The 21,444-nt window shown below is 54.3% G+C and overlaps 5 protein-coding genes across 5 annotated transcripts; all 5 read left to right on the plus strand.

Moving 5' to 3' along the window:
* Positions 1-4,242: 4,242 nt before the first annotated feature.
* Positions 4,243-6,858, plus strand: J4E78_008001 (uncharacterized protein; the record flags this gene model as incomplete). Its single annotated transcript, XM_049368604.1, has 1 exon — positions 4,243-6,858. The coding sequence occupies one exon, from the start codon at positions 4,243-4,245 to the stop codon at positions 6,856-6,858; it is 2,616 nt and encodes an 871-aa protein (XP_049219569.1).
* Positions 6,859-7,918: 1,060 nt separating this feature from the next.
* Positions 7,919-10,182, plus strand: J4E78_008002 (uncharacterized protein; the record flags this gene model as incomplete). Its single annotated transcript, XM_049368605.1, has 2 exons — positions 7,919-8,081; positions 8,141-10,182. The coding sequence occupies 2 exons, from the start codon at positions 7,919-7,921 to the stop codon at positions 10,180-10,182; spliced, it is 2,205 nt and encodes a 734-aa protein (XP_049219570.1).
* Positions 10,183-11,236: 1,054 nt separating this feature from the next.
* Positions 11,237-13,005, plus strand: J4E78_008003 (uncharacterized protein; the record flags this gene model as incomplete). The annotated part of the gene is made up of 3 exons (XM_049368606.1): positions 11,237-11,928; positions 11,973-12,762; positions 12,808-13,005. The coding sequence occupies 3 exons, from the start codon at positions 11,237-11,239 to the stop codon at positions 13,003-13,005; spliced, it is 1,680 nt and encodes a 559-aa protein (XP_049219571.1).
* Positions 13,006-13,829: 824 nt separating this feature from the next.
* On the plus strand, positions 13,830-16,915 carry J4E78_008004 (uncharacterized protein; the record flags this gene model as incomplete). The annotated part of the gene is made up of 2 exons (XM_049368607.1): positions 13,830-13,836; positions 13,878-16,915. 2 exons carry the CDS (start codon positions 13,830-13,832, stop codon positions 16,913-16,915), a joined length of 3,045 nt encoding a protein of 1,014 aa, XP_049219572.1.
* Positions 16,916-17,388: 473 nt separating this feature from the next.
* On the plus strand, positions 17,389-19,338 carry RTC5 (Restriction of telomere capping protein 5; the record flags this gene model as incomplete). Its single annotated transcript, XM_049368608.1, has 2 exons — positions 17,389-17,392; positions 17,516-19,338. The coding sequence occupies 2 exons, from the start codon at positions 17,389-17,391 to the stop codon at positions 19,336-19,338; spliced, it is 1,827 nt and encodes a 608-aa protein (XP_049219573.1).
* Positions 19,339-21,444: the final 2,106 nt, after the last annotated feature.

Genomic DNA, 21,444 nt, shown 5'->3' on the forward strand with positions numbered 1-21,444 from the left:
ACAAGTATATATCACGTTCATTGCGGACGAGTTGCCTGTACGAATGCAATGTCATATGCTCCACTCTATACTATCGATCTATCCAAGTCTTCTGCTGTGTTGATGGGTATTGCCTGTTGAGATATAGCAGTAATACTCAATAATCAGCCCACTTCCGACTCTTCTATTCAATTCTTTTCAGCTGATTGAATCGTCCTACCAGCGACCTTTCACGTCCCCAAACACCGACCGAACCTACCCACTCCCCTCACCCCATGCCTTGCATGCTGGAATCTCGTTCCGACACCGATCTTGCACGGCGCAAGCGGACTACCTTGTACCTCTGCATCAACCACCTCCTTTCCCTTCCCCTTTTGTAGTCCGACACCGCCATTTTCGCTTTGATTCTCACCCCCGTTCATAGTATACCGCAACGCTCGTCGTTCTTTAATCGGCGACGTACGCGTAGAATGGTAACGAGACGGACCGCGCTCGATACAGACGTTGGGGCTGAGAGGGCTAAGTTGAATACCGCCCTCTTCGAGGATCGGGCGGTTTACTGCGGGTTGGTGAGGGCGGATGGTGACAGTCGTTGGAGAAGGCGTTTGTGTCTGGGTTGGAGTGTGTGGCTGATTGCGAGGGCGCCGTGGAGGGAGAGCTTTGAAGAGGGGGGAGATGCGCAGGGTAGAGTCGGGTTCGAGAAATGGGTCTGGGATTGTGGTTGTGCTGATTTGATGGGGTGACTGGGTGTTATCCTTGCTGAACACATCCTTCCCGGACGAAGAGCGCGGTAAATGGCTAGTAGACTGGTAGTCGAGTACATCTTCTATACCGCATGTCTCCTGTTCGTGTAGGGATGTGCTTGCAAGCCAGTCGTTGATACGATCTCTAGGCGGACCAGTAAGACTGGCAGTGCGGTTTCGAGAGCCCGCGATGAAATATCCAGAGTCGTCCGACCATGCATCTGAACTCTGCTCAGATATGCGAGGACTGTTCGCCTGCGTCGCGTGTGATACCATCCTGAACGACGTTCTCGACATGCACGGGGACCCTGGACGTTGTACCGGAGAGATTGTGAGAGTAGCATGTTGCTCATTCCTGCCATGCTCCACTGGTGGCGAGGCCTTTCTGGAGGTGCTTGGTAGCTGGGGATATGAGATGCCTTGCTCAGGTTGAGGAGACTGGTGATCACGGCCGGCGTCTTCGAAGATCTGCCTCATCCGCGCGGCATGTCCAGCGCGGGCTGGTGAATGTACCAGCGTTGAGCCATTGTTCGCACGCCGAACCCGGATATTGGCTAGTCGAGAAGGTGAGGTTGAAACTGCACATGGTCTCGAGAGCGTGGACGTTGTCGCTGTTTGAGCAGGACCGTGGTCAGTGAAGATGTCCGTGGATAGCTGGCTGTATGCGCCATGTGATGGCCCGAGGGGTACACCTCCGTCTGGAGAAGCCTCAGTATGCGGCAGTAAATGCCCAGAGCTCTGGTCGGGTGTCACGGGTTTGCGGAATGTGCGGCTGCATCCGATGGCGATGCCCTACAATGGAGTTCAGTAACTTGTAGGAGCAGTTCAGTCCTGCACCCTCCACGAACTTGCTGAGAGGCGATGTTGATCGGCTGCGCGATTTCTCCATCGTCGTCCGTAGCCATCCGAGTCATCTCGGACATGCTGAGCTCGGCTTTCCGCGTGGGTACTCGACGTTGCACGAGCGATGACTCGAGGACGGGTTCAGTTGTCGTACATGACTTTGTGGCTGGGAGGTCAATAGGGAGGCTGCAGCAGTTGCACCAACGCTCCCACATACTGCAGCTATCCGTCGTGCCTGCCAATTGAGCCCGAGCAGTTACTTCCCCGCCATGTTTTGGTAGCACAGGCGCATACCAAGATTGCAGATACACTCCTCTCACGAGCAAGTCGCAAATGTGTGGAGTGTAAACATTTTTCCGCAGGATTCAGTAGATTCAATAGTGTGGACATGAGTCTGGTGGTATAAGATCCATATATGACGTGTGCGGTACATGGGGATGCCCAGGTGGGGATCTTCGCTGATCTTGGTAGCGACGACCGCAGCTTCCGTATGCACAGAGCACTTGCTCGGGTCGAGTCGATAGAGGCGTTGTCGGATGTTTCTTTTTTTGCCCATAATTTCCGCCACGCTGACATCACGTGGCAGACTGAGCCGGTGCCTGCCCAACGGCCACATCCAAGGTTCTGCACGAACTCTACCGGTGATTGCGCGAGATAGTGTCAGCCTTGGGATATTTCAGAGATATCACGTCAAGGTTTTGGCGCGGTAGGACGAGACGCGGGACGGTGTAATCGACGCACCAAGGCCGCTGGATCTCGCTTGTCGATCGCTATCTATGGGACGCCTCGAATTGATTACTCCCAGCTGTCCACCTTCGATCCCGCCATCACGGTCACCGTGGTTCGGCATCTAATATCAATCCCGTCTTCCACAGCCATTCGCTGAGCCTCGCAAAATCAACTTCGATCGCGACCCTGCGTCCAATCTCGCTGGCTCGGCACTTTCCCCGATCACTAGGATCCCTAGTGACAGCGTTGGAACGTTGCTGCGCACACCGTCAACGGCGCCCTCAGGCAGAATGGTTCGCACTCCTGCAGGCACCCTTTGTGAGCGTCGCAGTAGGCGTATTGCCTGGCCCCAAAAAAGCGTCATGCATGCAGGAACAGCACGCGATTTCTAAACTGGGCTGTCTTGGCCGGAACGACACTCGAGACCGAGTCGCGGGCCCGCCTCGTCTACGCAAGGTGATGCTATGTAAAACACACCATGGCCGCAAGCATCTGAAGCATCCTACAACATTACCGGATCGTCCCAAGTGCTGACAACCACGAATAACCACGAATAGCTCCTCAGGCGCGCCTCGAGAAAACCTTACCCTCATCACAGTGAATGCAGCGGACGTTTTCGAAACGGCGCACGCTCTCGCACCAGCGCACGTTGGGCGCATCTTTGGGGCCCTCTCCTCACCTCGTGCTGAGGCGGGAGCGTGTGCGTTGCCCGCGACTGTCGCACCATACTGATTTCGATAGACGGTGACCAGTACGAGGCCCCTGAGTCGCCCGCGCATGTCGTGGCGTCTTCGCTTCCTGCACTACACCTTCTAGTCCGTGCTTCTAACTCTGAACCATGCCAACCTTGCGTGTTCCACAATCTGCCCTGCCTGCCACTCCAAAGTTTCTGTATTTGCGTGACATGTCGTCGCTGTCTCTCGTGCCTTTTGCCTATCCTCACTCTTTCCATTCCATCTCGGCCTGAAGCCATTCGCGAGCTCGAAGCTCTTGCGCCACCACCATTCTGTCGCATCCTAACTATTATACTTTCTTTTTACTACTTTCGACACCTCCGCGTAGCTTAGTCCCCGCATTTACCCTTTGTACATATTCCCTATACTTGGCTCAACGGCCTGTCACTCTATTCAACCGCCTTCGTTCATCGCGTGCTATCGATAGCCGTTCTTCCGACAACGCTCGTCTGACTTGGCTGCGAACCTCTTACTGTAAGTACATGGATTTTCTATGAAACCCCATTGGGATCAGCGCCACGGTGCTGCAACAGAGAACGTTACACCTTCCCTTCTTCCTCGCCTCTGCGTCCGCTCTCGTCGTATTTGGCATGTTATTGCTGGGCTGCATAGGCTCTTGGGCTATAGTGGCTCGGTTATACTCTGCATCACGGTGTACTCTCCGTCCGCAGAGCCCTTGCTGTCCTTATTGAGTCCTCATAGAGCACCACCGATCATGCAAAGGACTCGTTCTGATCTGTGAGAGTAGGTTAGTCGATATCTGATACGGTGTATCAGTCACCTCCTGGTTCCTGAATCTCTGAAACCTCAGGCAACTGGCTGTCACTCACGCAAGGAATCGCTGCTTTCCGCGTGTACCGACACGTATCAAATCACCGCGTCTGTTCCTGGAGTCTACCCTACTCTCACCTCTTTGCCTGTAATTTGGAGAAGGTACCTGGACCAGCATTCGGGAGCTCGAGTACCCCGGGGCCTGCGTGTCATACATGTCCGCATTGGCCATCAGCTGTCTTGCAACAAGTGCGTATGCGTCAACAGTCGCACAACAGTACCCACATTCAACACTCTTACAACCCACACGTTGCCTGGAGCAGACTCGACGACTCTACCAGTCACGCGCACCGAGGGTGTGAACCTCGCGTCGCACAACAACCTTTTACAGCCAGACTTGTGTCGAGTGGCACATTTACCGTCAACATCTCGACATCTAATTCATGAGTTACGATCCAAGACTGGGCGCCGCAGCATACGGTGCAACAGGCGCAAGCAGCGATGGAGACGCAAAGAAGGGCTCGGTACGGGCGGCGAGAGAGCGGATGCAGGCTGCGCAAAAGAGGACCCAACTCCCAGACACGTCGAAGATCATTGGTCTTCCCCGGCGACCAAACCAGCTTATCATGCAGAACTCTCAGGAACGTGTAGAACAGTCACAGCAATCGGCGCCTTCGGGAAGCAGAGGTGACATTGATTCGGGATCGCCGTCACCACAATGGCCACTGCCAAACAATACCAGGGACAAAGCCGATCCGACACCTGTCTTACCACCTCGCTCTCCAGAAAGACTGAGACCACCGCCACAGTTTGCACGCCCTGTATCCGACGAGTTTCCTATACAGCAGCTCTCGCCCGATCTTCCCTCGCCGACCTCCCCAACATCAATATATCTACATCCGAATGCCGACACCTTCTCACCTAACTCATTTCGATCTTCGCGCCCAATCACTACCTCGTCGATAGCCTCGGACTCCTCGATAGGCTCCATACCCGACTTTCCTGTACCCCAACCGCCTATGCCAAGTATCCAACAAGCGCGACGCTTTCCAAGTCTCGGTCCACCGCCCTCTTCGCGGAGAGGGCCTTCGTCGTACTACACACAGATGTCGTATGTGTCACCTATCGTCGAGGAGTCGGAGAACAACTCTTCAAGAATACAGTCACAACGCGGATCCTTTGCCTCTAGCAACGTATTCCCGACTAACAAGGATGACTTCTACCCCGATGACGACCTCTACTCGGACGACGGCGAAACCATAAACAGTCGCGATACCATCTCACCGACCCCGACCGACTCCGACGACCGAAGCGGCCTCGTACAGCAATCGCCCGCCCTTCTGCGACAGGCGAGCTTGGGCAGGAGGACTAAGCCATCGCTGATGACTATCAAGTCAGTGGACAGCTTTGGAAACAAGAAGGGCGGACCTGAAGGGAAGAAGCCTGATGGCTCTAGGCCTGGCGCGGGGGCCATGGGCATCGGAGCCGCAACACTCGCAGCGAGGGATGGCAGTCCGTCGGGTATTTCAAGACATCCTCTCAGCAGGTCCGTCTCAATGGACTCCATGGACACGATAGAGGACTTCAAGAGCAAGGCCGGAAATGTTGGGACTGCATCACCACTCCAACAGGAATTGCGACACCCCGGAATGTCCGAGCGTGCGGGTATGCGACGGCCCGCGAGGCTCGACATGGACGCGGTCCGGGACGCTGAAGCGCGCGGCAGCTTGACGAGTCTACCAGATCTCATTCGAAGAGCCACGCGACTGGCAGCGAACCTTGATCGCGGACGCACAGCAAGTCGACTTGGGTTGGACTTTTGGGAAACTGGTGCTCCCGACAGGAACCAAGTTCGTCAGTCTGGATTATCTGAGATGCTCGCCGCTTTCCCACCACCAGGTCAAGAAACTCCCAACCGCTCTGGTCGGGGTACCCCGAACTTCCGCAACGGCAGCATGACGAAGTGGCCGTCAGGTGGTAACGGACGCAACGGTGCTACCGACTCTGGATTCAGCAACGAAAAGCAGAAGCCGCGTCGAAGGTGCTGTGGTATGCCCTTGTGGACATTCATCACGCTCCTCATAGTCTTGCTTTTCGTCATCGCTGCCGCGGTCGTCATTCCCGTGTTCCTAGTCGTCCTACCAAACCAGAACAAGGGCGCCAATACCTCTGCCGCTCAAGAGACTCAAGGAAGTAACAACGGAGGCAACAACGGGGGTAACAACAACATGAACAATCCCAACGCACCTGCTGCACCACTTCCCACGTCTGGGCCGGGTCAAGGGAACGACCAATGTAGCGGTATCATTACCTGCCAGAACGGCGGTGTCGCCATACTCAACGGCGACCGATCGTGCAACTGTGTATGCATCAACGGCTTCACAGGAAAGACATGTACGAACGACGATGCTACTGGTTGCACCACAACCAGCATCGAGGGCACTGCCAACAACGCCACGATGGGCTCGGGTATTCCTCGCCTGATCGAGGTGACCGCCCCCAAGTTCAACGTTCCTTTGGATGCCACCCGTGTCTTGTCGTTGTTCTCTCAGCTCTCGCTCAGCTGCGCAGCCGAGAACGCCCTCATTACCTTTAATGGTCTTGCTTCTCGTTCAATCCCTCAGCGTCTTCATTCGATGGACTCAAGGACCGCACTTCACCCGTCGCGTACGCTCCCAGTACTCCATCATCCTCATCCTGCGCAGGTCCCTGGCCATCTAGCCAAGCGCCAAACGGTCGGCCAGGTCGACGAAGCCGAGGCTCCCAACGAACAAGCCAAAGCCCAGAGGGAGGAGCTCGTAACACAGCCCATCTCGAGCAACATCAATGCTCTCGACTTTGCCCGTGTAGCGGTGCTCCTCGCGCTTCAGGAAAGCAAAGACCTAGACGTGGCCGCGAGCGCACAGGAGTCCATACAATCCCTGCTCACAGACGACCGCAACGGGAACTCCAACAGCGGCAGCATCGACGTCGGCCCCTTTGAACTCGATCTCGTTAACTTCACAATCGAGTTCCAGAACGGCACCACGATACGCGGACCACAGAGTACCTCGTCCTGAGCTTGAGCATCTACACTTAGATCCTAGATTTTGCTTTTCACCTGCATAGCGATACCCTTTTTTGTCTTTTCGCCATCACATCATACATCTCTCTTTTCCATTACATTTCCATCTTGTCGCGATTCAATGTACGATATCGAAAGGGCGGGCGTGTGCCCTTGGCCGGCACAGCGCAGGGCGTATCTCTTTTTCCTTGGTTTACTACTCCTTCATACAGTGTGTTCTCTTTATATACCCGTCCTGTGGACGCTTTGTCATGACCGATGGACTGGATCTAATGTATTTTTGTTACGGTTGGTGGGAAATACCCCGAGGTGGAGTTTGATGTCAACGGCAGTCGCGATTCAGTACCGGAAGAAGAGAATAGTGAGTAGCATAGCGCAGAGACTGCATCAGTCGGGTTGATGTAGTGGAAATGATATAGTTCATCAAAATTACTTCGTCGTTCCGTATGTGCAGTGAGCGTTGTTGGGTTGCTGATAAGCACAGGTAAGGACCACGCAACTGAACAACATACTAACGGTAATCTAGGCCACTATGTCTATCTGCTATCCGTACGCACGTCCTAGACACGTTTCTGGTGTTCCTCTCGCTATCTCGCGTCGCTGATGTTCCCGCGTCCCCACAGTTTCTTCCATCCACCCTTCGCAACTTCCCCTTTCACTCCAACACACAAACCTCCCAACCACCAAACACCACGACGTCTACCACAACACAACTCAATGAAACAAACATTCCGCCACCCCGCTTATGGTCCCCCACCTCCACGACCTCGCAAAAAAGGGTCCAAAACAACACTCGTCGCTGACCTAATCGCACTAAAGCCTCGCTGCCTGGAGTGCATAAAAGCTCACTCCCCCGCCCCCGCTGCGACTTCTTGTTTACGCACTGACGACTGACGGTACATTGGATCTTGATAACTTCTTGATCACACCTGCTTCTTGCCACCCCCAACAGCTTGCTTGCGCATAGCTCGCAGTGCGACACCTCCGTTCACCTGACACCTCTACCCACGATACTTCAGTCTTCCTGATAGTGCGCGACAACAACCGCCAACATCATGTGGTGGGCTGACGCCTTACTGTACATGGTGGGTATCGCCGTCTGGAATCGTGCGAAATGGCCGTTACCTCCTTCCGATGTCGAGATGGTCGTTAAGACTTATCTCGTGCTTGAACAACCTCTACCTACCATCACTGTCACCTTCACTGAAACCGTCGGAGGTAAGTTTCGACTGCTCGGTGCTCACTTTGATATATACGATGACTGACCTCCCCTATAGTTGTTGCTACCGCCATCACCCACGCCATCCCGGCCATTCCGTCCACCTCCTCTACCCCTGTTCCTGAGTCCGACCGTTCTACTATAGACGGCTACGCTTACCCCTCTCCTGACTATACTCGGGCTGAGTCTCGCACACGAGCTCGCTCCGATGAGCTTCATCAAGATCGTACGACTGCAATGCACGTAATGTGGACGCCTCAGTATTCCACATTCGATGTCATCGCAATCTTCGCCGCCGTCTTTTCCGCTGTCGTCATGGCCTCATGGATCGCTATCATCGTCAAAGGCAAGGATCACGTTATGCAATCATTGGGTCAGATCCCTGAATACATCGACGCTTCCTTTCGACACACTGGCTGCCGCATCGGATATGCTTGTCTGATCCTGGCTTGGGTAGGCTTGATCACCGACTACTGCATCGGATGGTCAGAAGGATACGTAGCATGGCCGAAGATAATCAAAGTCCTTTTCTCGTATCCACTCCTCCTCATCGCCCACTTCCAACTGCCGCCCATCGGCCACATTCTCTTCCTGTGTGGACGGTTTGCAAAGACGGTTGCAACCGCCCCAGTACAATGGATTGCTAGACAAGCGAGACGTTGGTACGAAGCCCGGACAAGCACGCGTCGCATCGACAGAGTATTCGATCGACCTATCACTAGGATTACCATCGGAGAGTGCCTTTTCCCAGACCTTGCCGCCGCCAGACCAAGACAACCGGACACCAAATTCTCTGTGATAATCAAGGCCGCTTTGAGCGACGTCTTCTTTCTCGGCTGGAATCTCATCGTTCTTGTGATCAAGCTCCGTATCCGATCTTGGATGCAGATTTGGTCACACTCTCGCGATGTCAGCTTGGTCACGATGGAAGGTCTTTTCGGCGGGAGCGAAGATGCGTACTTTTGGGACATCTGGCTAGGATGCTACCAGACCGGCCTGAAGGGCCTTCGGGAAATGCTCTCCGTATTCAATGGGCTGATCAAGACGGCTCTCGGTGGGATTTGGGTAGGCCTCAAGCTGGTGAAAGCCGTTTACAATCGTGCCCTGATCCGTCTCTTGGAGAGGAAAGTACCTGACAATCTGGCGCCCCGCGAGATCAAGTCTTACGAAGACAACGTCCACAACGCTTACTGCGAGGCGTCCACATACAACCACAGCCAGATCGCGCTCCTTCTGCTGCGACAGTGGAAATCCCTCGAAGACATAGCTCGTTTGGAAGCTCAAATCAAGTACATGGAGCAACACTACGACTCCATTAACAGCCGCGAGATTGGCGAGAAGTGTGTTGGCTACCGTGCAACGATCATCGAGCTCGTTCACGACAACAACTACTTCCGTCTTCTGCTTTGCGCCATCTTGAACGCTCTGTACAACGAACTCCACGGTCGAAGGCCCAACGATCTCAACGCCAAACATCCTTACCAGCCCAGCCAACTTGAGTTCCGCGTTAAACCTGACCCGCGCACTGGCTTCTACATGGGTTACAGGGAATACACGGTCCGGGCGGTTAACAAATGGGATCTTGGCCGCGAATACTTGAAGCAGGTTGAAAACTTCGGCATGAAGTACGAGAAGGAGCCCTTCCGTATGTCGATGATTCTTGCCTGGAAGGCCAACGGCCCTGGTAACGTTCCCGACAACTTCGATCCGTTCGTCAAGGATCACTGGGTCTTTTCCGGCGCCATACCTGGTCTCAACATCCCCGTCTACAAGTCTGAGCACAACCCGTTCAACATCCACGAGAAGCGCTTCCCGGTCTACGTCAATCCTGAGGGTCTTTTTGGACCCCAGATCGAGGACTTTGCCGCCAAGGGCCAACTTGCGCAGTGGGGCGATCCTAAGGCCATGAAACCCAAGGTTGCTCCTTTCGACAAGGCCGAGCTCCGCAAGTTTACCGCCAAGATGGACTTTGGTGCTGCTCCGCTTCGCAAGCACAAGATGGCTTCGTTGCCCAAGATGCCCGCCTACTCGAGTGATCCGTGCCCGACTGGTGAGCCTAGGACAACCGACTTCCCGCTCTACAGGAAGGACTTTGCCTAGACATGGATAGAGCTCTGACCGAGGATACCAACGAACATGAGAAAAACGATGTCAACGCCACGAATTCTCATCACACACCAGCGCCACTCGAGCACCCTGGAAAACACCTACTGAAACCCCCCTCCACCTCCCCTCACCGATCCACCTCAATACCACCACCGCCTCTCCTCCCTCTACACAAGACTCAATGCTGACAAGGTAGCGGCCCTGTGCCACCTATAGGGTGAGTAGCGCATTCGTGCGCCTCACCGGGTGCCCCACCGCGCCGCTACCAGCAAGCCCTCCCCACCCTCTTGGAGTCAAGACACTGAAGCTCAAGAACACACTATGTGTTGTTTGGATTGCCCGACTGTCTTGTTACACCAGCTCCTCACCTTTATCCGATGCAGCAGGTATAGCCCTTTACGGTGCCTGAGTGACTAGACCGGGGTTTACCCCGGGAAGGTCCCGTTCTGAAGGATGGTGGGGTGGGTAGGGTTTGTTTGTGTTGACATGCATGTGCTGGACGGATGGAGAAGCGACTGATGGTTGTGAGATGGATGCTGAGACGGTATGGACGCGGGTTAAGTGAGTGTAGAAGGGGCGGATGAGTGATGTAGTGTGAGATGAGGAGGACATGGTGGCGATGTTGTGGATCTTGGACGCGATGGCATCTTGAGAGCGTTTTCTTTTGTACGATACCCCTTGCTACTGTTGCTTTTGGGCGCCTTTCAGGGCCGACGTTCGGCGGGTGTTTTGGAGTTTGGCTAGAAGATACCCATGTGTTTGGTTCTAGTTGTCGTAGTCAAGTTCGCTTCACAACTGGATAATAAACGAATTCCTAATACGAGTACCAAGATGATTGTGACCACTGACGACCAGCTGTTCGTGTGTACTGTGAATGAAGTTGTGGTGATGACGGCACAGGGCAGGTGCAGCCGCGACTCAGGCTGCCCCTCCATGCCCCACCCAAAGCAGCTCTCAGTGCTCAATTACCTGTTCCTGAGCTGCCAGGCAAGACTACAACAGCCACACCTCCCCGCTAGCCCCCCGACACACCCTACACCCCTCCATCATGCCCCAAGAAGCCTCCAAGATCTCCGACCCCGACGCGACGTCGCAGGCAGCGGCCGAAGCTGTCGCCGAATCGAGCAAGCAGGCAGAAGCCGAATCCGCAGACGAGAGCGGCGACGACGCGACCGAGACGGTGGAAGGCGCAGAGGGCGCGTCGGAAAAGAAGAAGAAGAGCAGGAAGCGCAAGATCAAGGATGCCATCAGCGGAAAAGGCAAGGCTGGCGAGACCACCGACCTGAACGCGCCCGCAGGAAACGTCCTACCCAAGGAAGCGATGAACATGCTGCTCGCGAACAACCCCGGGCTGGCGAACGAGCTGCAGGGCAAGGCGAACAACAAGGAGGAACTCGCGCAATTGATCAAGAAGCTCAACATCAACGAGATGCTGACGGGCCTGGCGCCGCAAGGCAGCCAGAAGGACATGGCCAGTCACGCTTTCTGGAAGACACAGCCCGTACCCAGCTTCGAGGAGATGGCGAACAAGGAGAAGATCAAGGACGGCCCAATCAAGGAGATCAAGATTGACGAGGTGGACAAGAACCCCAGCCCAATGTACCCTGGCTTTGAGTGGGTGACAATGGACCTGGAGGACGAGAAGCAGCTGGAGGAGGTATACGAGCTGCTCACAAACCACTACGTTGAAGACAAGGATGCGACCTTCCGCTTCAAGTACTCGCCGTCATTCTTGAACTGGTAGGTCATTGGAGAGGGATTGGAGGCTTAGCTAACACAAGCAGGGCCCTGAAAGCGCCAGGCTGGAAGAAGGAATGGCATGTCGGTGTCCGCGCAACCGCCTCAGGCAAGCTCGTCGCATTCATCTCAGGCATCCCGATACAAATGCGCGTTCGCGACAAGGTCCTCAAGTGCTCCGAAGTCAACTTCCTCTGCGTCCACAAGAAGCTCCGCTCCAAGCGATTAGCGCCCGTCCTCATCAAAGAGATTACCCGCCGCTGCTACGTCGAAGGCACATTCCAGGCCGTATACACTGTCGGCTCCTTACTTCCCACACCTGTCTCAACAGCCCGCTACTTCCACCGCGCCATCGACTGGGAGAAGCTTTACGATGTCGGCTTCTCTCCTCTCCCCCACGGTAGCACCAAGCAACGCCAGATCATACGGTACAAACTCCCAGACACCACCTCCACCCCTGGACTTCGCGAGATGGAGGCCAAGGACGTTGACGCAGCTGTTGATCTGCTGAGGCGATACCTGGAGCGCATGGACATGGCACAAGTCTTCAACAAGACCGAATTCGAGCACTGGATGGCGCCGAAGGAGAAGCCTAAGGAGCAAGTCGTGTGGAGCTACGTTGTTGAGGACCCCAACACCCACAAGATCACCGACTACTTCTCCTTCTACAACCTTGAGAGCACTGTCATCGGCAACAAGAAGCACAACACCATCAAGGCGGCATACCTCTTCTACTACGGTACAGAAGTAGCATTCGATAAGGAAGACAAGGACAAGACAAAGCTCAAGCAGCGACTAAACTTGCTGATGAAGGACGCGTTGATTTTGTCAAAGAAGGTGAGCACCCTACCCTCCAATACATATCTTTGCTAACATAACCAGGCCGACTTTGACGTCTTCAACGCGCTTACCCTTCTCGATAACCCACTGTTCCTGGAGGAGCAACGCTTCGGCGCTGGAGACGGCTCCCTGCATTACTACCTCTACAACTACCGCGCTGCGCCGATACCGGGTGGCATTGATTCGCGGAACCAGTCGAGCAAGGACCACATGGGCGGTATCGGGTTGGTCATGTTGTAAGCGTCTGAGCGTGCATCTGCAGCGGTGTTTGAATAGGTTTGCTGCTCGTGTTGGGAAGGAGCTAGGGTCATTGGCATGGCCGTTGGCTCATACCTTTGACATGAATGAGACAGCGATCTGGAAAGATCCAGATGTATCGACACTTACCTACCCATGCTTTTAGCATAATTGTTGATTCTGATATTCATGCCCATGTGACTGCGCGGTCGTAGCGTGTTTCCGCAATCATGTAGATGCTCCCAGGAATGTGGTTAGGCACCGACGTCACATGCTCAGCCCCAACTCCGCGGCTGAGACCCGCGGCGCCTGTGTAACAACAGTGAGTTCCCATTGGGCAGGCGCGGCTGACCACCTATCCCCCAGGCAAGTAAAGGTGACTGCGTCTATCCGTAGTTAGCCTTGTTTCCGTTTCCGTCGCTGCCTTTCGCTCTTACTGACCTTCTCTCCACACCCCATCGCAACATCAGAAGTGCCAGCGTATTCTTCCGTCACTGCGCCGCTCGCTACACGGCAGCTTGCACATGAGCAGCGTTTGCGGTTTGCGGCACGTGCTGGGGTGACCGTGGAATCAGCCTCGCATTCCGCGTATTTGTGCGAGCATTGTTTTACCCAATCGTTATCATCACTCAACTTGCTCGCAGCATACAACGTCTTCTGGCAAACGTATCTGGCGACCACAAGGTCCGTGACGACCTTCCGACCTAGTTTCCAGCCCGCTGCTGTCACCCAAGGATCTACGGGATACCTCCAGGCTCTTTGCTTATTGTGAGAGTTTGGTACGATGTCGGAAGGAGACCCAATCGACGCAGACAGGGACGACTCCGATGACGGGTCAGCCATGCATACAACGAGCCCTGTCAAACCTATGGCAGAAGCAGACAAGGACGATCCAAGGATCGCAGACTACCAGCCCGAGACGCCGTCGAACTATGTTACCCTAGACACCTTCGCGAAACTCACAAATCACCTCAGGACACGCAGATGCCGCGTATGCAACGACCTGTTCTTTTCATCGGAACTGGATATTCGGAACCTGTTTCAAGACTGGGCGGACGGTACAGTGGATCAGTTATCCTGCAATCTCAGATGCAGTAAATGCAACACGCGCTCATGCATCGCATGCGAGCCAGTCGCCTTCACAAAGTCATCCAAGGTCGGGTTTGCCTCACAGAACGTGTCATGGTGTTGTGTGGGCGGGCGGTTGTTCCTGATATGGGCACTCCTCTGTGGATTCGATCGACGCATCTGGGAGTCCAGAAATCTCGGGAACTTATCCAAGCAAGTCAAGCCGGAGTCGAAATCAAAGGCCATGAAGATCCAGAAGTCTACCCGCGGCGGAGGGTTAAATACAGGTCCCTTGGACGGTCACAGATTTTCGAGAGAATCCATGCCTAGTGGTAAGGGCTACGGCGGGCATACCTCGAGCTCCAGTGGACATAATTACGATATGTACGTCGACGATACCTCCGAAGACTTAAGCGAAATCGAATATGATATCCACGGTGAGCCTTTTAATGCTGAAGCACTGGAAGAAATGTATGGGAAAGCACCAACCCCGAAAGGCTTTGAACACATTATGAACTCGATGAAGCCCAACCCTACCAAACCCAAACCCAAACCAAAACATGTGGTGGACAGAAAAGACGACTTCATGTCAAAGGCGCGGATTACACGGAAAAAAGAAGACTACTTCAGCATCACAGTCCTGGATTTCTTGACCGATCTGCTTCCTTCTCTCGAGCGGGAGACATGCTTCGATTTCGATCCTCCCGGTGCTATCTTGGAAATGCTCAACAACAGCAAGATCCTCCCATACTGCGCAGAGCTCCTACGCAACGATTCGTTGACCGACGTAACCAACCGCAAATACCTCTATCGGGCGCTGTTCTCCTTCCTGACTATGGTTGGTTCGCATTCCAGTACGAATGCAGCGCTCTTTGGCCCTCGATATGCGCGACCTGAGACAATAGACTTGCTCACACTCTCTTTCAATGACGGGGTACCCGACGCAAAGGAGAGGGTGACCACTCTAGCCGAATGTCTACGAAACCTCACTACTCAGAGCTCACTGATGCTACAGAGCTTCAATACGAACCCGAAAGCTTTCGAGGATGACGAGGACCTGACGATGCTTTACGTATGCGACCACATTGCCATCTTTACCAAATTCATTCAAACGCATATGATCACAGCGACCGATAGCGTAGGCGGCAAGGCGACCGTCGTGGTACCTGATGGCCTCGGTTTGAGGGATGTAGACTCCACGCTGATGTCAGAAACTCATTACTATTGGAACACAGCGAAGGGCTTCATGGACTCCCAGCCGGGAAGGTTCAAGCGGTTGATCACAGAGATTACGACGCTGCAAACGGGCCTGCCACCGGGCATCTTCGTACGCTATTGCGAGGATAGGCCCGATATCCTCAAGTGCGTCATTGTCGGACCTGCTGATACACCGTATGAAAATGGCCTCTTCGAGTTCGACATCTTCTGCGGCCAGATGTTTCCGAACCTCCCTCCGGAGGTCAACTTTAAGGGAACAGCGGGCGGTCGTCTAAACATCAACCCAAATCTTTACGCAGACGGTAAAGTTTGCTTATCTTTACTTGGTACATGGTCTGGAGAGCCATGGAATTCTGGGGAGTCGACATTGCTACAAGTATTGATCTCCATACAAGCAATGATACTGTGCGAGGAGCCATGGTACAACGAACCAGGAAGGGAAGCGGGCTATACTCGCAGCCCAAACGGGCCTTCAGCGATGTACAACAGAAAGATCCGTGACCATACCGTACGCACTGCCATTATAGCTTGGCTCGATGAGCCGCCACCACTTTGGAAAGACGTTGTCGATTTTCACTTCAAACAGCAAGGCAATACCATTCTCCGTACAGTGGAAGAGTGGGTCAAAGAGAGGGTGCCTGAAACTAACAAATCGGCTTTTGAGCGAACAATCGAAGAGGAAATGTACGCCTATGACGAGGCTTTTGCGGAAACCATGGCTGCTCGTTACCGGGTTCCAGAAGCAAGCGATTTGGGCGCCATGCTACCACATCTACAGACCGCATTGAGGAAGTACGGCGCTACATTCATAGTCGAATACGTCGCTCCTCCTACCCCGAAAGCCCCAAAATGCATAAAGGTACCGGCAAGTCATTTCGGGCCTGGCCTTTCGCCTTACCCACCTGGACCGGGGGGTCCCACAACGAGCTCGTCGGAAGCAGCGACGGGGGCTTCTATGGCAAGTTCGTCAGGAGCACCAACGTGGGCTTCAGTGGCAAAATCCTCGCCAGGCCAGACAGACACTCAATCCATGTGGGACTATTTGGATGATTTCGGTGAAGCCATGGATAATCAAAATCTGCAGAATGCTGCACGCGGAGGCTTTCACCGCGGCCGTGGCCAACATCGTGGAGGATTCGGTAGGGGCCATACAACTGCCGATACGAACGGACCTGCCGTGGAAGGTTCTGCCGAAGCACCTCGCTATGAACTTAGGTCTTCCACACGTGGTCGCGGCAGCAGCGATGAACCTAGTACTCGTGGTGGACAGAGCAGTTCCAGTACCGGTCATCCACCTTACAACAGCAACACCATGAACTTTATACGCGGACGAGGCGGAGCTTCTCACAGCGTCCAAGGCTTCGGTCGTGGGGGCTTTGGCCGCGGGGGTCGTGGCAGTGGTCTGGATGGTTCAGCTCCTGTGTTTCCTCCTCCGCCTCCCGCCGGCCCTCTTCCGCCCGTTGGGTTCTACAATGTCGGCCGCGGTCGAGGTGGACCTTCTCCAAGTGATAACTTCACCATGGGAGATGCGCCGACATGGGTTCGCGGGGGTGGACGCGGTCGTGGCAGAGGAAACGGTCGCGGTGATCGGGGGGATCGGGGTGGACGCGGACGGGGTAGGGGTTGAACTGCCCTGTAGACTACATTAGTGTCAGGATGAAAGTTAGCAAGACCTTAACGCAATGTGAGCGTCTAGCTTATTTGATTCTATCATCCTCCGTAAGTGGATGTCTATTCTTTCCCTTGAGTGGTGTGATGTTTTCCGCACAAGATCGTTGCTCAACGCGTTGCTCCATTGCGTCGCTACGTCGCGTAGCATAGATGCATGGAAAAGACGCTGTATATTAGCGATGACATTCTTCATATCCTGTAGAGCTAATGCGAAGGTTCGATCTGAAAGCGTGGATGAGATGATACGCCGTAGATGCACCTCGATGTAAAAGAGAATAGACAATGTACGTGTCGAACCCAGAGTCTCGGTCTTATCGGAGATAACCCACATTCCGTCATCGCCCATGGAGCCACAGCATCGCGACGCGACGACCTAAGAACTTCCCCGCTCATGCCACCTCGCGCCGAAACCGCCTAGCTACCGCGATCATGGGTCAAGGAGCATCGCACGATACCCCGCAACTGACGCTGGGTATGTACACGCAGTCCACTACTTCCCATTCTACACCAGCCGCTACCCAGTCGCCGCCTAAACACTCCAACTAACGCCCCCCAGAACAACTCTCCCAAACCATCGCCCAACGCTTCGCGTCAAAAAGCTTCTCCCCGCTCGAACTCTACTGCTTCAACTCCGTCTTTCGCTCCCTCGCCGACACCGAATCCGGCGTACAATACTGGAGCGAAAGTACACTATGTCGTTTCCTCGAACTGCCAGATGCGCTGGGCGTGGGCTCTGTTGTCTTTCAGATGGCTAGCTACCTTGGCGCATTCCCGCTTCCGAGTCAGGCCCCGGCTATACTTACACAGGAGGCGTTGCTCAAGGTTGTTACTATACTCACGGAGAGGTATGGGGCTGTGCTTAAGAAGAGGGGGAAGGAGATTTGGTTGAGGGAGGTTTATAGGAGTTTGGCGATTTATGATAAGGGGATTCGGTCGAGTTTAGAGGATAAGGAGAAGGAGGAGGTGGATAAAGCTAAGGAAGGGGAGGGCGGGAGCAGGAATATGGGGTGGGCGATTGATGCGCCGGACGAGGGAGAGGAGGGGGAGGACGAGGATGATGATGAGCTGGTGCTGGCTGCATTGGACTCTATGGATGCGATCGACGCGTTCAAGCATGGGGAACAGACGAACGTTCATCATTCGATCATACCGACGGACAACTTCCTCAAGCTGGTGGAGCTGCTGCTGCTCATTGCGCCGATCGATGCGCAGCAAAGCCTCTCGTCACTGGCACCAGATCTTTCAGACAAGAGGGTCGAGGAATTACGGCAGGCGGCACATGTCATATTGTCATCTTTCAACGTCGAGAACCATCCGGGTGTCATGTATCGCACATTCAACACTGTCGTCTCAACAACGATGCCATACTTGTTCAACGGCCTTAACCCACTATTCGAGCACTTCCTCTTTGCGAAGGACTTCGACCTGTCCAAAAAGAAGGCAGGTCCTGGCTCACCAACCCAAGAGAGTAAACCTGTGATACCTCCACCAAAGGCAGAACTGGAGCCGGTTCTACGGGAACCTGGGGAGATCTTGAACTTGACTACACTCAGCCAACTCTCGTTCTTCATCAAGGGCAGCAATCTCTTCCGCAGACTACGTCCACTATACAGCGGCAATACCCACGGCTTCAGCATGGGCTCCTTCGAAAAGCAAGTCTTCAACTGGCGCGCGCCTACTATCCTCCTCGTAAAAGGTCGTCTCCTCCCTACCACACCCTCCAGCACCCGCGAACGCGCATTACAAGACATGCTCCCACCCAAGCGCCACCCCTCCAGCATAACCTCCAGCGCGCCCAACCAAACCCTCATCTACGGCGCCTACATATCCTCACAATGGAAACACACAGGCAAAACCTGTTTCGGCGACTCCTCCACCCAGCTCTTCCAACTCTCCCCCACCCACGACATCTTCCCCGCCTCCACCTTCAGCAAAGACTACACCTACTTCTCCAAATCGCCCACCCACCCCGCCGGCCTCGGTCTCGGCACCCCCATCCCCACGCAAACTGCCTCCTCAACACAATTCTCACATTCCCCCTTCCGCCCCGGCCCCGTCTCCCTGCACCTCGACGACGCGCTCGAATTCGCGGTCTTCACGCATCTGTCTGAGGGCGGCGGCTCGTTCCTTCCGAGTAAGTTGCCCGGCAGGAAGAAGAAGGACTGGCAGGATCGCTTTGAGATTGAGTGTCTGGAGGTGTGGGGGTGTGGTGGGGATGAGGTTGCGGAACAGCAGCGCAAAGAGTGGGCGTGGCAGGAGAGGGAGGCGGAGGCGAGGAGGAGGGTTAATCTGGGTACGGGGGATGCGGAGATGGATAGGGAGTTGTTGAAGATGGCGGGGATTATTTCGGGGGATAGGAGTGGGGGGAGTATGGGGTGAGTTGTGTTACGACGTAATGATATACAAGAGTATTATGGCTGTGAAGTTATCCTGCAAGTGCAGTCGAGTTCGATTTGTTGCAGTAGCTGAGTGTCCTATCCCAATCTCCTAGTGCCGTGTTAAACGCCTGTGATGCTTTGTTATGCATACATATGATACAGCTCCTCCTCTTTCCCGTATTGTATTCTCAGATCCATCAATCGCATCGTTTCATGCTACTGCGTCGTTCCTAGAGTATCCAAAACCCCATCTATCCTTGCCTGCACACGATTAGCACCCACCTTCCATAGCCATATCCACGTCTCGCAACTCACCTCTGCTTATGCTTCGGATTCTTCGAGCAAATAATATACACATATCGTCCCTTCTTCCTCCTCACACTCTTGCACCCATCACACAGCTTCTTGACCGAACTCCGCACTTTCATGCCGCGTGTTTGTATCCTTCCTCCCATGCTCAGGTTGTTGAAACTGGAAACTAGATCGCGGATGCCCGTGCTGGGTGTTGAGCGGAAGGTGGATAGCGTGGGCCGGACGCAGGAACATGTTGGGGTGTGGATGTGCTGGGTGCGTGTGCGGAGCGAGGTGCGCAGGGTTTGGAAGGTGGTTGGCCGCCGGATGGGCAGGGTGAGGGCGCGGGATAGCATTTTCGGGGTTTGAGGGTGGGAAGGGGCCACGTGTGGCGCGGAGGGTGTGCGATGGCGGGTGGTGGGCGGCGTGCAGCTATGGGGATGGGCTGGTGATGACGGTGATGGTGTTGCGGCGGAAAATGTATGCCAAGACGCTAGTAGGGTCGGGGAAGTCGCGCTGCGATGGAAGATGGTCTTCTGAACTTCACGCCCAAAGAGCTTCATATCGTCATCTTGCCCCGAACTCCTTCAATAGTTTTCATAACCTGTGCTGTATATGCGCTACGTCTCTATGACTCATCACGCGTCTGATAAAATTGCACATCATGCTCAGCTTGAGGGCACCCAAGCCTACCTCAATGTCAGCGGCTCAGCTACCCACTGGATCACTCGACGATCCTTACCCATACTGTTGGTCTAGGCTACGTGATAAGTATGCTTCTGTGGAAAGAACCAAACTGTAGTACGAAATGGTCGCATTTCTCGGTTGAGGGTCATTTAGCTTCGTCATGTGATGTGCTGCTGCCTTCGACCCTACTGATACAAAAGTCGCAGGTGCCCGGCTTTGACGAGATACTACTTTCGACACCACCCCCTCCCACTGGAAGATCGAAAGTCTTAGTATCCCTCCTCACTCATTTCAGACCAGTCCAGCCGCCATGACGACCGTAACATTCGACCCCACATCCGCTCCCGACCTTTCGGAACATGCCGACCAGCAACAATCACCCCTCTGCCGCCTGCCTCGCGAGCTGCGCGATCAAATCTACGAGTACTACTCTTATGATGAGGAGGGCTTGGAATACGACTACCCTTCCAAGACGCTGAAGTATGCCAGTGGCAGAGAGCTCGATCTGCCTCGTACTTGCAAGATGGTAGCTAATGAGATGAAGGGCATCCATCTACAGGTGAACACCATCACGTTCACTCCTTGCTGTCTGGAAAGAGAAGAGGACAGCTTTCGCGGATTACGCTCTCTGTCAGCCCGCTTCGAGCATCTATTGCACTTGGTCCAGTGGACTAAACTGTTAATGCTTCATTATGCTGTTGAGTGCGTTACCGACGATATGATCGCTCAAGTCGTTGAAGCCTGTCCAGGTATGAGCGGTGTTTTCTGGGCTATCATCTACTCTTTAAGAGAAAGACCACACCCTCGGATATGGGGTATGCTCTGGACCCGGAGACTTCCTCGGGATGAATTTACGGCGTCTTTCTGCGAAGCCGTACAGCTATGCCTCAATCTCATGTCCAGCGACCCCAGATTTGACGATCTCGTGTCTCAGGTATTTGACCCATCGGGTCCTCACCCTAGCCGCTACCCTTACCGCTACTCCCCTTACTTTGTGAAAGACTCGCTCCAGCAGATCCTAGCCTGGCAGCCTGATTCCTGGCTCATCCCGACGGTAGAGGAACTATCCCGAATGGAGCAACTCCTGACGCCGCAAAGCCAAGAAGAAGAAAAGGACTGGGCCAGACAG

The sequence above is a fragment of the Alternaria triticimaculans genome (assembly GCF_023758025.1).
Source record: "Alternaria triticimaculans strain BMP 0046 chromosome Unknown scaffold_13, whole genome shotgun sequence".
Taxonomy (NCBI): domain Eukaryota; kingdom Fungi; phylum Ascomycota; class Dothideomycetes; order Pleosporales; family Pleosporaceae; genus Alternaria; species Alternaria triticimaculans.